At 36.7% G+C, this 14,353-nt stretch overlaps 4 protein-coding genes across 4 annotated transcripts; 3 read left to right on the top strand and 1 right to left on the bottom strand.

Annotated features, from left to right (window-relative positions):
* Nucleotides 1-1,920: 1,920 nt before the first annotated feature.
* Nucleotides 1,921-2,256, top strand: LOC114820932 (uncharacterized). Its single transcript, XM_029092279.2, has one exon. It carries the CDS (start codon nt 1,921-1,923, stop codon nt 2,254-2,256), a length of 336 nt encoding a protein of 111 aa, XP_028948112.2.
* A 676-nt stretch (nt 2,257-2,932) lies between these two features.
* LOC103424489 (putative pentatricopeptide repeat-containing protein At5g37570) lies at nt 2,933-4,690 on the top strand. Its single transcript, XM_008362572.3, has one exon. It carries the CDS (start codon nt 2,933-2,935, stop codon nt 4,688-4,690), a length of 1,758 nt encoding a protein of 585 aa, XP_008360794.3.
* LOC103424465 (28 kDa ribonucleoprotein, chloroplastic-like) lies at nt 2,950-7,551 on the top strand. Its single transcript, XM_008362549.4, has 4 exons — nt 2,950-5,659; nt 5,769-5,870; nt 6,784-7,065; nt 7,256-7,551. The coding sequence occupies exons 1-4, from the start codon at nt 5,219-5,221 to the stop codon at nt 7,319-7,321; spliced, it is 891 nt and encodes a 296-aa protein (XP_008360771.3). The 5' UTR covers nt 2,950-5,218; the 3' UTR covers nt 7,322-7,551.
* Nucleotides 7,531-9,736, bottom strand: LOC103424464 (protein-L-isoaspartate O-methyltransferase 1-like). Its single transcript, XM_008362547.4, has 4 exons — nt 9,343-9,736; nt 8,602-8,872; nt 8,271-8,435; nt 7,531-7,940 (listed from the first exon to the last, which is right to left on the bottom strand). Exons 1-4 carry the CDS (start codon nt 9,589-9,591, stop codon nt 7,690-7,692), a joined length of 936 nt encoding a protein of 311 aa, XP_008360769.3. The 5' UTR covers nt 9,592-9,736; the 3' UTR covers nt 7,531-7,689.
* Nucleotides 9,737-14,353: the final 4,617 nt, after the last annotated feature.

Below are 14,353 nucleotides of genomic sequence, written 5' to 3'. Positions count from 1 at the left end.
AGTTGTATTAATAAAGGATATAAATGAAGAATTATTACTTGAGTTATAGTTTAAATCAACAAAAAATATGAAACAAATAAATGAAAACAAAATTTAGAGCAAAGCCGGCATAATCTTACTAAAAACATAAAAATGATTTCTCTTATGCATATGGAGGTAATATTTCTCTTACTCACATGCAAAATCTAGAAAATTTGTTGAAATTTTTTTGCCACAAACCAAGTTGGTACATATGTAAATGATACCATCTTTTAAGGGGCCTTTAGAATTGGGAGTCCTGTGCAAGAGCACCTATTGTACATGCCCAAAACTGCCACTATTCCCAAATAACCATGGGAAATTTTTTGCAAAAGAAAGAAGCCATTTTAATGTATTTCTCATGATTATAACCAAAGGGCTTTCTTTTTTTTTCTTTCCTTTATCTATTTGTTTATTTTAATTCTGTTAAAAATTTACAAACCCGTTTAAAAGTCCTTAAAATAATTAAAAGCGATTTCAAAATTATTTTTTACTATATTTGACAAAAAAATATATATTAAACGTGCTTCCAAGAAGTGACAAAAAAGAATTAAACGTGTTTTCAAGAATCACTTGCATTTTTATTAAAAAAATTAATATATTTTTTAAAGCATTTATGGGCAAATTTTTTTTTTAAGTATTTTTAAAAGGAAAACTAATGAAAATGACTTAAAAACTTTGAGTTTTACCGATAAAGGTAAAATAAAGAGTAAAGTAAAAAGTATCAAGTTTGACATTTTAGTGTAAAAATATGATTTTTCGTTAAAATAAACAGTACCACGAATTTTTCGTTAAAACTCCAATTTTTTAACCAAGCTTATATTAGACCTGCGAAAAAAAATATATATATATATATATATATTAGACCTGCGCACTTATGCTTATCGAAGATGATATTGACGTTGGTGCGTTCGCATGTGGTTGGTTTCAACTTTCTGGGCCATGAAAGTCTATTTCATATAAATTAAGGGTGGGGATGGTTTAGGTTGAGCGGCTCTACGAAATTACGTCTAGTTACAAGCATATATCCTGATTCGTTTGACTTTCTAGATTGGGACGGCTCTTAGATTTTAGGGGTCATGTAAGAAGATAATAAACAGACCATTATACAAATATTTTTGGTGCAAAACTAATTTATGTGTCTACAGTTGTATTAATAAAGGATCTAAATGAAGAATTATTACTTGAGTTATAGTTTAAATCAACAAGAAACATGAAACAAATAGATGAAAACAAAATTTAGAGCAAAGCCGGCATAATCTTACTAAAAACATAAAATGATTTCTCTTATGCATATGAAGGCAATATTTCTCTTATTCACATGCAGAATCTAGAAAAATTGATGATTTTTTTTTGCCACAAACCAAGTTGGTGCATATGTAAATGATACCATCTTTTAGGGGGCCTTTAGAATTGGGAGTCCTGTGCAAGAGCACCTATTGCACATGCCCAAAACGGCCACTATTCCCAAATAACCATGGGAAATTTTTTGTTAGATAGTTATGTATGTTACGTTCTACTATCAATCTGAATATTAGTCTGATAAGTTATTACTTAAACGTGTGGTTGAAATATTATAGTTCGATAACATTGCATACTCTAGACTATTTGACAAAATATTTTTTTTCTTGATTATCATATAAATGGGGCACGAGAAATTCGAACTTAAAATATCATTCAACATTATAAGAGAAATATCACAAAAGATCGTAGCATGATAAAGCCTAGGAAACCTTAAGTTATCACGGAATTTTAACTATCATTACCAAATATTTCAGCTGCATTCATTGCAAACTACTTTCTTTCACTTTAAATTGTACAGAATTAAAGAAACTAAAACAAAAAAGACTGATTTAATTCCTCTCACAACTCCTTCTAGCTCATAACCATTTCCACTTTGAAATGGCTTCAGTCTCGGAACTCGCTTACCATAGACTGAGAAACGAAGGTCTCTTTGATGAAGAAACAGATCAGCAAAACACGGCAATTAAATTCAAGAAGATAAGGGGTTGGTCCAAGATCAGGAAGCTAACCGGAAGGCGGCCGAGGGTTCGGATTCAGGGATTGAGAAGGTTCCTGAGGAGAAAAGCTAGGGTTTTCAGTAGGATTAAAGTTTCGTGGAGCAAAGCTTTGAAGAGACTGAAGCATGGGCAGGCTCACATGAACGACTTGTTTGGTGGGAACTATTTGTTCATGCAGGCAAACCCTCTTCCTTTCGTATGTTCATGGATGGTGTAAAGATGCTTAATTGTCTGCCGACATTTAAGTCATGAAAGTTCTACTGTTTTGCTTTTGATATAAATTTTTTTTTTTTTTGCATCACTTTATTTCGATGTCCTTATGCTTGACATTACATGCTAAGTCAGTTATAGGTTGCAACAAATAACTCTCTTTCCCTTCTTATACATTTTTCTCCTCATTTCTTTTGGTATGAATTGAAGATCCGAGTTTAAACGTTTAAGTTAATCTCCATTAATTTAAATCTTAACATAGTGACGATGTAAGACAAAATAAAGATCCAAGGAGAGAAAATTGAAGAAAATAAAGCGATGTAAAATATGACATTGACTAGAAAGGAAGGAATTCACACTCGAACATCAAGTATGTTGTGAGAAATTGGGACTATGTGTATTGTTGCTACATTACGATATTATTTATGTCTGACAATCTTTATGTAAAATAATTATAAAAAAAAACAATAAAGTTATAGATATACAAATAATGATACTCATAACATAGGCGAAAAATCATATTCACTAAAATAAATCGAGTTCAAATAAGAAATAAAATAAGTGAATTCATCCAAATGAGAAATTTCATGCATGAAATTCTTAACATCCAAGTGAGTTCATGAGGCTCCACACACGGTTAAAAAGACCGAAATACCCTTACGCTATCTTTTTACCGGGAAAGAATGGAGAGAAAAGAGCCGTTAAACCAAAGAACTTCGAAATTTCTGAGAAGTGAGATGAACGCAGCAACGGTCGCCAAAAACCATCCCAACAACAAAGCAGACGGAGCCGCCTCTCTGCTAAAATCCTGCACATCGCTCCGCCACCTCAAACAAATCCACGCCCACATCTTCCGTTCAAACCTCCACGGGAACGCCTCCTTAGTCTCCACACTCATCTCTCTCTACGCCTCTCTCTCCTCCTCGCCTCGTTATACCCACCTCGTCTTCACCTCTTTCCCCAACCCAAATCTATCCCTCTTCAACCATGCTGTCAGAGCTTTCTCTAAGATCTCCGTGCTCTGTTCCGAGGCGGTGAGTTTGTATTCGCAGATGGTCTCGGTTGGGATTAGACCCGATAACTATACGTACCCTTTCGTGCTTAATTCGTGCGCTGCGATGAGTGATCTCTGTGGTGGGATTGAAGTCCATGGACGCATTGTGAAAATGGGTTTTGGGTTTTGTGTTCCGGTTTCGAACGCTTTGATTGATATGTATGGGAAATGTGGGGAGGTGTTGAGGGCGCGGAAGGTGTTTGATGAAATGTGTGAGAGAGATGTTGTTTCTTATAATGCGGTTTTGGGGGCTCATGCGAGAGGTGGGGTGGATATGGAGAGTGCTTCGGTTTTGTTTGAGGGGATGTTAGGAAAAAATGTGATATCTTGGAACGCCATGGTTGTGGGTTATGTAAATAGCGGGGATCTGGTTTCGGCAAGGGCTGTGTTTGATAGGATGCCTGAGAGGAATGCTGTTTCTTGGACTACAATGTTGGTGGGGTATACTAAAAGCGGTCTTATGGATAAGGCTAAGTGTCTCTTTGAAGAAATGCCTGAGCAAGGTTTGATTTGTTGGACGGCTATGATATCAGGGTATTCACAAAATGGGAGGCCAAGTGAAGCGCTTTCACTTTTCCAGAGAATGGAAAAGGCACGAGTAAAGCCAGATGCTTTCACCATGACAGCGGTGATCTCTGCATTGGCACAGTTGGGTCGTGCAGATCTGGCGAACTGGATTGGAACATATGCGGATAGAGAAGGCATAGAACAGAATGAACAAGTGCTTACTGCACTTGTTGACATGCATGCCAAATGTGGGAATATGGAAGAGGCATGCGCCATATTTGAGAAGATCCCCCAAAAAGATGTTTTTTCTTACAGTGCAATAATCACAGGTCTTGCTTCAAATGGTCATGGGGTTAAAGCTCTGGAGATCTTCCTGAGAATGCTGGCAGAAGATATTGAACCTGATCGGGTTACATTTGTTGGGGTATTCACAGCCTGTTGCCATGCAGGACTTGTTGAAGATGGAATGAGGTACTGGGAAAGCATGGTTAAAGATTACAACATTGAGCCTGATGCTGATCACTATACTTGCATAGTTGATATGCTGGGACGAGCTGGGAAACTCAATGAGGCCTGCGATTTGGTCAAAGGAATGCCTATGGGCCCACAGCCAGGAGCATTAGGAGCCCTTCTTGCTGCATGTAGAACATATGGAAATGTAGAGATTGCAGAAAGTGTTGCTGAGAAACTCTTCATTTTAGAACCTGGGAATACTGGAAATTATATGCTACTTTCAAGCATCTATGCGTCGAAAGAACAATGGGATGAAGCTAGGAAAGTGCGGGAAGCAATGAACGGGAGAAATGCGCTTAAGCTTCCTGGGTGCAGTTGGGTTGAAATTAGCAAAGGTCATGCAGCTCAAACGACAAACCAAACTTAGATAGCAATTCTATGGTCGAATTCTGGCATGCTGTTCTCATTGAATTGCATTATAATGCACACTTTATGTTGCTGGTGCCGCCACTGACAGACGTGAATTACGTTGTCAACACGATGGTGTTTCTTCTTAGGGTGTTGAAAACCAGGAAGTCACTTGAGGCCTTTGGTGAAACTTCTAAAATACCAAAACCGCTTACGAGTAAAAGTACTTCTATAGAAACACTCTCAAACGAACCCGAAATCACTTACAAAGTTACAGTATAACATTATGGGGCCCTATTCATGTTGTTTCTATTTCTTTTGAATAGATTGAGTTTTAAATTCAACCCACAATTTCATCACAAAATTGGGCCTTGGGTTTTACAACTTTTGCTTCAACATCCCAAAGCCCATAAAACAAAACCTCCTCTCTCCTCTTTCTTCCCAATAACCTTCTTTCCTTCAAACTCCTCTAGCACCTCTCCCTCCACCCTTATCCTCTCACACCTCCTCCTAAAACCCTTTCACTCCCTCTCCTCTCCCACAGAAAATGGCTATGGCTTCTTCTGCAACTTCCAATCTATTCAAGACCTTATCGATGGCGGATTCATGCGTCTCCCTCCCTTACCTTTCCGCCGCCAAAACCTCCAACCCATTTCTCTCAGTTCCCTCCAAACCCATCAAGCTCCACCTCTCCTACACCCCTTCCTCGCTCTTCTCGCTGCCGCTGTCCCTCGGAAGAAAAACCCACTTCTCCTCTGTCGCCGCCTTTGTGGCCCAGACCTCGGACTGGGGTCAGGAAGACAGCACGCTCACCATTGACGGCGCGGAGGGAAGTGAGGAAGAAGGGGTCTTTGAGGAGAGAGAGGAGGTGTCGAATGTCGATCCTCCGGAGGAGGCCAAGGTGTTTGTTGGGAATTTGCCTTTTGATGTTGATAGTCAGAAATTGGCTGAGCTCTTTGAGAGGGCTGGAATCGTCGAGGTTGCTGAGGTGAGGTTTTGAACTTCTTTGGATTTGTTTTATAAAAAGCTTGTGTCTTTCGGTTTTGATGGTGTTCGGAAATTTGAGGTTTTTTTGTTTGTGTTTTTGTTGTTCGTAGGTTATTTACAACAGGGACACTGATCAGAGTCGTGGGTTTGGATTTGTGACCATGAGCACTGTTGAGGAAGCTGATAAGGCTGTGGAACTGTTCAGTCGTTATGTAAGTCGCTTATAGATTTCGGTTCTCGAAGTTGGTTCTTCTAGTGATGTTGATTTCTATATTGTTATGGCATGAATGTGAAATGAAATAAGACTCGATATATTTCGAGAAAGATATAATCTTTTGATATGATGAAGTAAACTACAATGAAATGATGGATGAACATTGCCTATGTTTGTGGAGGGTAAGTGATAATGAATCGCTTTGGGGGGCAGGTTTAAGTAAAAAATTCAGTGTATTCGTGAGAAATTGGTCATACTTATGTCTATCCTGCAAGGTGATTCGTACATTGTTGATACGAATTTAGGTGTCCTTAGACCAACTCCAATGGGGAGTTGCCAAATGCTAAAATTTGGCGCACAAAAGACAAATTTTGGGTTGCCAAACTGTTTTTCTCCCCCAACCCTGCAGTGCTAAAATTTAGCACCTTAGCTATTTTAAATGTCGAACAAGTAGTTTAGTCTCATTTTTTTTTTCCCGCAAAATGCATAAACTGAAGCCATATGAAGTTGCCAATGTCTATGGCATTACATGTAGCCAAATCAGTTCTGCCATTCTCTTGGCAATTTCTCCCTTGGGTTGGTGTTAAAGCACCTCATACTCATAGAATAGTATTGTTCACTTATTTTATGGTGAATCTATTTGAAACCTTCCAATATGTGCTTTCGTGTATGTCTTGAGAAGTGCTCAGCAGGTTTCCCGGATGTATAATACACTAAAGTATGGTGCTCATAGGCTCCAATCAATGTCTAGCTCGCATGTTCGACTTCTGGCGCTTATGAATAGAGTATTATTCAAGTGTATTGCTCTCAATGTTTCCATACTATTATATCAGTTTTTAATAAAAGGATTATATGGTATGTTTTAAGGGTTCTTTGCTTCTAATTTTTTTGCGGTTTTATGCTTCGAACAGGATTTAAATGGAAGGCTCTTGACTGTCAACAGGGCTGCTCCAAGAGGAACACGCCAAGAACGCCCACCCCGTTCATTTGAATCTGCTTTTAGAATCTATGTCGGTAACCTGCCATGGAATGTGGATACTCCTCAACTGGAGCAGATTTTCAGTGAACATGGTAGCGTTGTGGAGGCTCGAGTAGTCTTTGACAGAGAAACTGGACGATCCCGTGGTTTTGGCTTTGTTACCATGGCCAGTGAAAGCGAAATGAATGATGCCATTGGTGCGCTCGATGGACAGGTATTAAGCGTTCACATTTTCCACCTTCATGTACAGTTTGTTTAGGTAATTCGGATGCATCATGCATGTAAAGATAAACCAAATTCGGAAGTTGTCATGACAGGAGTTAAGTTAATTACGGTTGGTATCGTTTGTTCGATTTTGCTTAGCGACGTAAATACCATCTTACTTGAGTTGGCTTGCGCTGCAGAGTATCGATGGCAGGGCGATCAGAGTAAATGTTGCGGAAGAAAGACAAAGGCGCAGTCCTTATTGACGCAGCCGGGATGAAACCTAAGTTCCGTTTTGGTTCATTTTTCTTCAGATGAGTTATATGTTAGCCGGTTTTCAGCGAGGATTTTTTGTGGTTCCTACTTGTGGGATTATTGTTCGAGTCCGAAACGATACGTAGTGTCCAAGTTTTGACTCCATTAATTTTGGGGAACAGCTGTTGTGGTTACCATTTTGTTATGAAGCATGGAGCAATTGAAACGCATTATATTTTCATTTGTATTGCATGACACTGAAATCATTTCATCTCAAGAACTAAAGATTTAAAGCAAAACCGTCGCGACGGGTAAATATAGTACAAACAACAGGCAAAAGTTTATCTGTACACAGATCGTGGCTATGACGTATAGCACCTCAAGAACCTCGCAGCTGAGCATCTCGGCTTGTGAGAGGAACATACCGAACAGAAGTTCCAGTCCGGACGCTGATTGAACCATCCAAGCCCTTGTCCACAACCTTCAGATCCTGGAATATGTTTCCCACCGGAATCACCATTCTGCCTCCCGGCCTCAATTGGTCAATAAGTGGTTGCGGGATTTCTGGTGCAGCTGCGCCGACATGGATGGCATCATAAGGAGCAAATTCCGGCCAACCTTGCCGTCCATCTGCAAGAATAATTGTTGAATCAATAAAACGAGTAGTTAACACTCCGCACGAGTAAAATCATGTCTTAAGATGATGCATATTTTTCCCTTTTTCTGGAAAAAAAGACTGCATTGCGAGTGGTAACACTCGATACATCATGTGCATAGCAGCCAAACTTTGGCAACAAATTGGATGAAACGCTTGTGTTTTGTTTCCGGTGCATAAACACACTAGTAATCTACAGCTGAGCAATTTTTCTCGTTACAAATTGACAAGATGGAGTGAAGTTTTGTTTTTCCTTTTACTTGGTTTCAATTCCAATGGTGTGACCCTGGGTTTCAGAAACATACCACCGAGATGCACAGAAAGGGAACCTTCTTTCAATAATTTTCCGGCAGCACTTTTTTCAATATTCGTAATTGAAGAAGAAACCAACTCAGGAATGTGCTCTACACCAACTGCACGGCCTTGCGGCCCAACCATCAACCCAAAACACGCCGTCAAGTATCCCGTCCCTGCAAAACAAAATACATGAAAGGAAGTGTCAGGATCTCTATGACCGCCTTCAACATGAAGCATATCAATTGCAAACTATTCCGGTTTCCATGGCATTCAAACGTCAAAACGTGAATTTCATTTACGCGAATGTGTTATCTGCAAACATGTAATAGACAATCTTGCCTGAGCCAACATCCAAAGCACGCATTCCGGGTTGCAGATTCTCTTCCAACAACTGAAGGCACATTGCATGCATATGAGGTGCAGAAATGGTGGCATTATAACCTATTGACATGGGGGAATCAACATACGGCGGGGTCCCATTAGGCACGAACAAAGCCCTGTCAATAGTCTCCATCACTTCAGCAACCCTTTTGGATTTAATCACTCCATAACTCTTCAGATGATCCACCATCCCCTTGTTCCTATTAATGCTACTCCCGGAGCAGTGTCGCTGCAAATTAAACAAAACAAGTGCGAAAAGAAAAACCCGATTTCGGTGTTGTTTCCACTGTCAAAAGATTCAAAACTAAAAAAATGATTCAAATCAAACACAAACAAGAAGAACCCACATCGGAAATAGGTTGAAAATCCAAATCCTACCATCATTAATCAGATTGCAAACACAAACAAGCAACAAAGCGATTCGAATCGAAGACTAAAATGATCAAAAATCCACAATATTTGGGAATAAAAACTACAAGAATTAGATAATACCACGATTAAAAATCCATAAAAACCAGCTTATTACCAATAACAAATTAAATTTTGCTCTAATGGGTTGACAAAAAAGTATAAGAAACTAATCAATACAAACAAAAAGATTGATTTTTTATACGGTCATAAGCTGAAACGACAAAAACCCAGAAACTCAAATGCTCTGTTTACAGAGAAGGGGAGAGAGAGAGAGAGAGAGAGAGATACCTCCATTCCGCGGAAGGGAGAGTTACGGTTCCCCGTGAGGAAATTAGGGTTTTGGAGGAGGGGCCAGGAGGACAGAGCGGTGGTTGGAAGGAGCGCGAACGTGTGACGACGACTATGGCGATGAGAGAGAGCGGTGAAGGTTAAGCGGTGTTGCACAGTGTGCGCTGGATAGCGGGAACCATAAGCTAAGTGGCCTATACTTCTTGTTGCTCTTGCTGCTGCAGGGGATAAAAAAAGACTGCTTTTCATTTGCCACGCTCTCTCTCTCTCTCTCTCTCTCTCTCTCTCTCTCTCTCTCTAGCTCTCTAGCTCTTTCTTCTCTCTTCTTTCACCGCCAAGAATCCACTTTACACGTGTGTTCCGACCCTGCTTCTTTCAATAGAAAGGATACTCTTCGGATCCCTTCCACCAAATTCACTCAATCACTTAATTCGGATTCTTGAAATTTGATTCAACTGCTAAAATTTAAAGGATCATTCTATTTGTAGCAGTTGGATCAAATTTCAAGAACCGAATTAATTGATTAAGTGGATTTGGGAAAAGGGATCACCGACTTATGCCCCACAAACATTGGGTCAAGTTTGTTGGGCCATTTTGTTTGTTAGATTTTGGGCTGGATTTGTTAAAGCCCCAGATGTAGAAATGATTTGTTGGGCCAAAAGTTTGATATACTAGTCCAAGGAAAGCTTGATCCGAACTCGGATTCGAGTTCGGATCCAGTGAAGCGCTAACCCGTTCGGAATCTCTTCAACCGGCAACGAGGCTTAACAAACAAACAAAGCAACTTGAGGTCAGGGTTAAATCTTGATCGAACGAAAATGCAAATCCCAAAACCGTTACGGACGGGCAATACAACAACGAAAATGCACTCGGCCCAACTTTAGTCGGGTCAAAAAATTGAGCTTGGGCCAGTTTGGTCCAGCCCAATTTTCATCATCCTCTATTGCAAGCCTAGCTAGTTTGGTTCTTGGGCCAACCCATATGCTAACCCAAGCCCATGTCTTTATATGGTGGTCCATGGTAGGCGGTGCCCAATTTTATTTCATGCTTTGGGGTAGGCCTGGCAATTCCTGACACGACCCGATAACCCGACACGACACGACACGAAATTAACAGGTGTTCGGGTCGACACGATAACGAAACGGGTCGTTATCGGGTAACCCGATAAGCACCTGTTAAGATAACGAGTTTGTTCGGCTATACACGTGGGTAACACGATACACGATAAGCAGAATATTAATTTAATAACCTATAACCCTAAAAAAAGACTATAATAATTATATATATATATTAATTTAACAATTTTATACCCCTAAAAACTATAATAATTATATATATATATGTATATATATATTAAATTAACTATAATAATTATAATAATTATATATACTATAATAATTATACCCAAAATATTAACTATAATAATTTTATATATATATATATATATATTAAATTTTATACCCCTAAAAACTATAATAATTATACATACAAAATAAATAGATTTAAATCTACTTAATAAATAAATATATATATATATACACACACACACCATTGAACTTCATGGGATACGAATTATACGAAACTAATTTCAACGATCCAACCGTCAAACATGTTTGTATATACTTCGAGATCGCATACGCCAAAAATTGCAAAAAAACAAACATTCAGAGAGCAAGTAACGGGACAAAACGTTTTTACGGTTATAAACGAAAAATCACGATTTAACGGTCATTTTAACTCCGATTTTGATTATTTTTTACAACCACACTCCTTGACCCTATATGAATACAATGATTGAATTCGATCTTCAATTTAAAATATTTACACTAGTGGATACCACAAAATCTTATGTTATACTTAATAAAAGTATGAATAAACTCTTAAGTATTAGTGAATCTATTGTTTTGATGGGATACTCATTCTACAAAACTAGTTTCAATGATCCAACCGTCAAACATGTTTGTATATACTTTGAGATCGCATACGCCAAAAATTGCAAAAAACAAACATTCAGAGATCAAGTAATGGGACAAAAGTTTTCGACGGTTATAAACGAAAAATCACTATTTAACGGTTATTTTAACTCCGATTTTGATGATTTTTTACAACTACACTCCTTGACCCTATATGAATACAAGTAATGAATTCGATCTTCAATTTAAAATATTTACACTAGTGGATACCACAAAATCTTATGTTATACTTAATAAAAGTATGAATAAACTATTAAGTATTAGTGAATCTATTGTTTTGATGGGATACTCATTCTACAAAACTAGTTTCAAAGATCCAACCGTCAAACATGTTTGTATATACTTCGAGATCGCATACGTCAAAAATTACAAAAAAAAAAACATTCAAAGATCAATTAACGGGACAAAACTTTTCGACGGTTATAAAAAGAAAAATCACGATTTAACGGTCATTTTAACTCTGATTTTGATGATTTTTTGCAGCTACACTCCTTGACCTTATATAAATACAATGATTGAATTCGATCTTCAATTTAAAATATTTACACTAGTGGATACCACAAAATCTTATATTATACTTAATAAAAGTATGAATAAACTATTAAGTATTAGTGAATCTATTGTTTTGATGGGATACTCATTCTACGAAACTAGTTTCAATGATCCAACCGTCAAACATGTTTATATATACTTCGAGATCGCATACACCAAAAATTGTAAAAAACAAACATTCAGAGATCAAGTAACGGGACAAAACATTTCGACGGTTATAAACGAAAAATCACGATTTAACGGTTAATTTAACTCCGATTTTGATGATTTTTTACAACTACACTCCTTGACCCTATATGAATACAATGATTGAATTCGATCTTCAATTTAAAATATTTACACTAGTGGATACCACAAAATCTTATGTTATACTTAATAAAAGTATGAATAAACTCTTAAGTATTAGTGAATCTATTGTTTTGATGGGATACTCATTCTACGAAACTAGTTTCAATGATCCAACCGTCAAACATGTTTGTATATATTTCGAGATCGCATACGCCAAAAATTGCAAAAAACAAACATTCAGAGAGCAAGTAACGGGACAAAACTTTTCGACGGTTATAAACGAAAAATCACGATTTAACGGTTAATTTAACTCCGATTTTGATGATTTTTTACAACTACACTCCTTGACCTTATATGAATACAATGATTGAATTCGATCTTCAATTTAAAATATTTACACTAGTGGATACCACAAAATCTTATGTTATACTTAATAAAAGTATGAATAAACTATTAAGTATTAGTGAATCTATTGTTTTGATGGGATACTCATTCTACGAAACTAGTTTCAAAGATCCAACCGTCAAACATGTTTGTATATACTTCGAGATCACATAAGTCAAAAATTACAAAAAACAAACATTCAGATATCAATTAACGGGACAAAACTTTTCGACGGTTATAAAAAGAAAAATCACGATTTAACGGTCATTTTAACTCTGATTTTGATGATTTTTTGCAGCTACACTCCTTGACCTTATATGAATACAATGATTGAATTCGATCTTCAATTTAAAATATTTACACTAGTGGAAACCACAAAATCTTATATTATACTTAATAAAAGTATGAATAAACTATTACGTATTAGTGAATCTATTGTTTTGATGAGATACTCATTCTACGAAACTAGTTTCAAAGATCCAACTGTCAAACATGTTTGTATATACTTCAAGATCGCATACGTCAAAAATTACAAAAAACAAACATTCAGAGATCAAATAACGGGACAAAACTTTTCGACGGTTATAAACGAAAAATCACGATTTAACGGTCATTTTGAGTCTGATTTTGATGTTTTTTTACAACCACACTCATTGACCCTATATGAATACAATGATTGAATTTGATCTTCAATTTAAAATATTTACAGTAGTGGATACCACAAAATCTTATATTATACTTAATAAAAGTATGAATAAACTATTAAGTATTAGTGAATCTATTGTTTTGATGGGATACTCATTCTACGAAACTAGTTTCAATGATCCAACCGTCAAACATGTTTATATATACTTCGAGATCGCATACACCAAAAATTGTAAAAAACAAACATTCAGAGATCAAGTAACGGGACAAAACATTTCGACGGTTATAAACGAAAAATCACGATTTAACGGTTAATTTAACTCCGATTTTGATGATTTTTTACAACTACACTCCTTGACCCTATATGAATACAATGATTGAATTCGATCTTCAATTTAAAATATTTACACTAGTGGATACCACAAAATCTTATGTTATACTTAATAAAAGTATGAATAAACTCTTAAGTATTAGTGAATCTATTGTTTTGATGGGATACTCATTCTACAAAACTAGTTTCAATGATCCAACCGTCAAACATGTTTGTATATACTTTGAGATCGCATACGCCAAAAATTGCAAAAAACAAACATTCAGAGATCAAGTAATGGGACAAAAGTTTTCGACGGTTATAAACGAAAAATCACTATTTAACGGTTATTTTAACTCCGATTTTGATGATTTTTTACAACTACACTCCTTGACCCTATATGAATACAAGTAATGAATTCGATCTTCAATTTAAAATATTTACACTAGTGGATACCACAAAATCTTATGTTATACTTAATAAAAGTATGAATAAACTATTAAGTATTAGTGAATCTATTGTTTTGATGGGATACTCATTCTACAAAACTAGTTTCAAAGATCCAACCGTCAAACATGTTTGTATATACTTCGAGATCGCATACGTCAAAAATTACAAAAAAAAAACATTCAGAGATCAATTAATGGGACAAAACGTTTCGACGGTTATAAAAAGAAAAATCACGATTTAACGGTCATTTTAACTCTGATTTTGATGATTTTTTGCAGCTACACTCCTTGACCTTATATAAATACAATGATTGAATTCGATCTTCAATTTAAAATATTTACACTAGTGGATACCACAAAATCTTATATTATACTTAATAAAAGTATGAATAAACTATTAAGTATTAGTG

This window comes from Malus domestica, chromosome 14 (genome assembly GCF_042453785.1).
Source record: "Malus domestica chromosome 14, GDT2T_hap1".
Taxonomy (NCBI): domain Eukaryota; kingdom Viridiplantae; phylum Streptophyta; class Magnoliopsida; order Rosales; family Rosaceae; genus Malus; species Malus domestica.
This window is presented reverse-complemented; position numbering and strand designations above follow the sequence as displayed.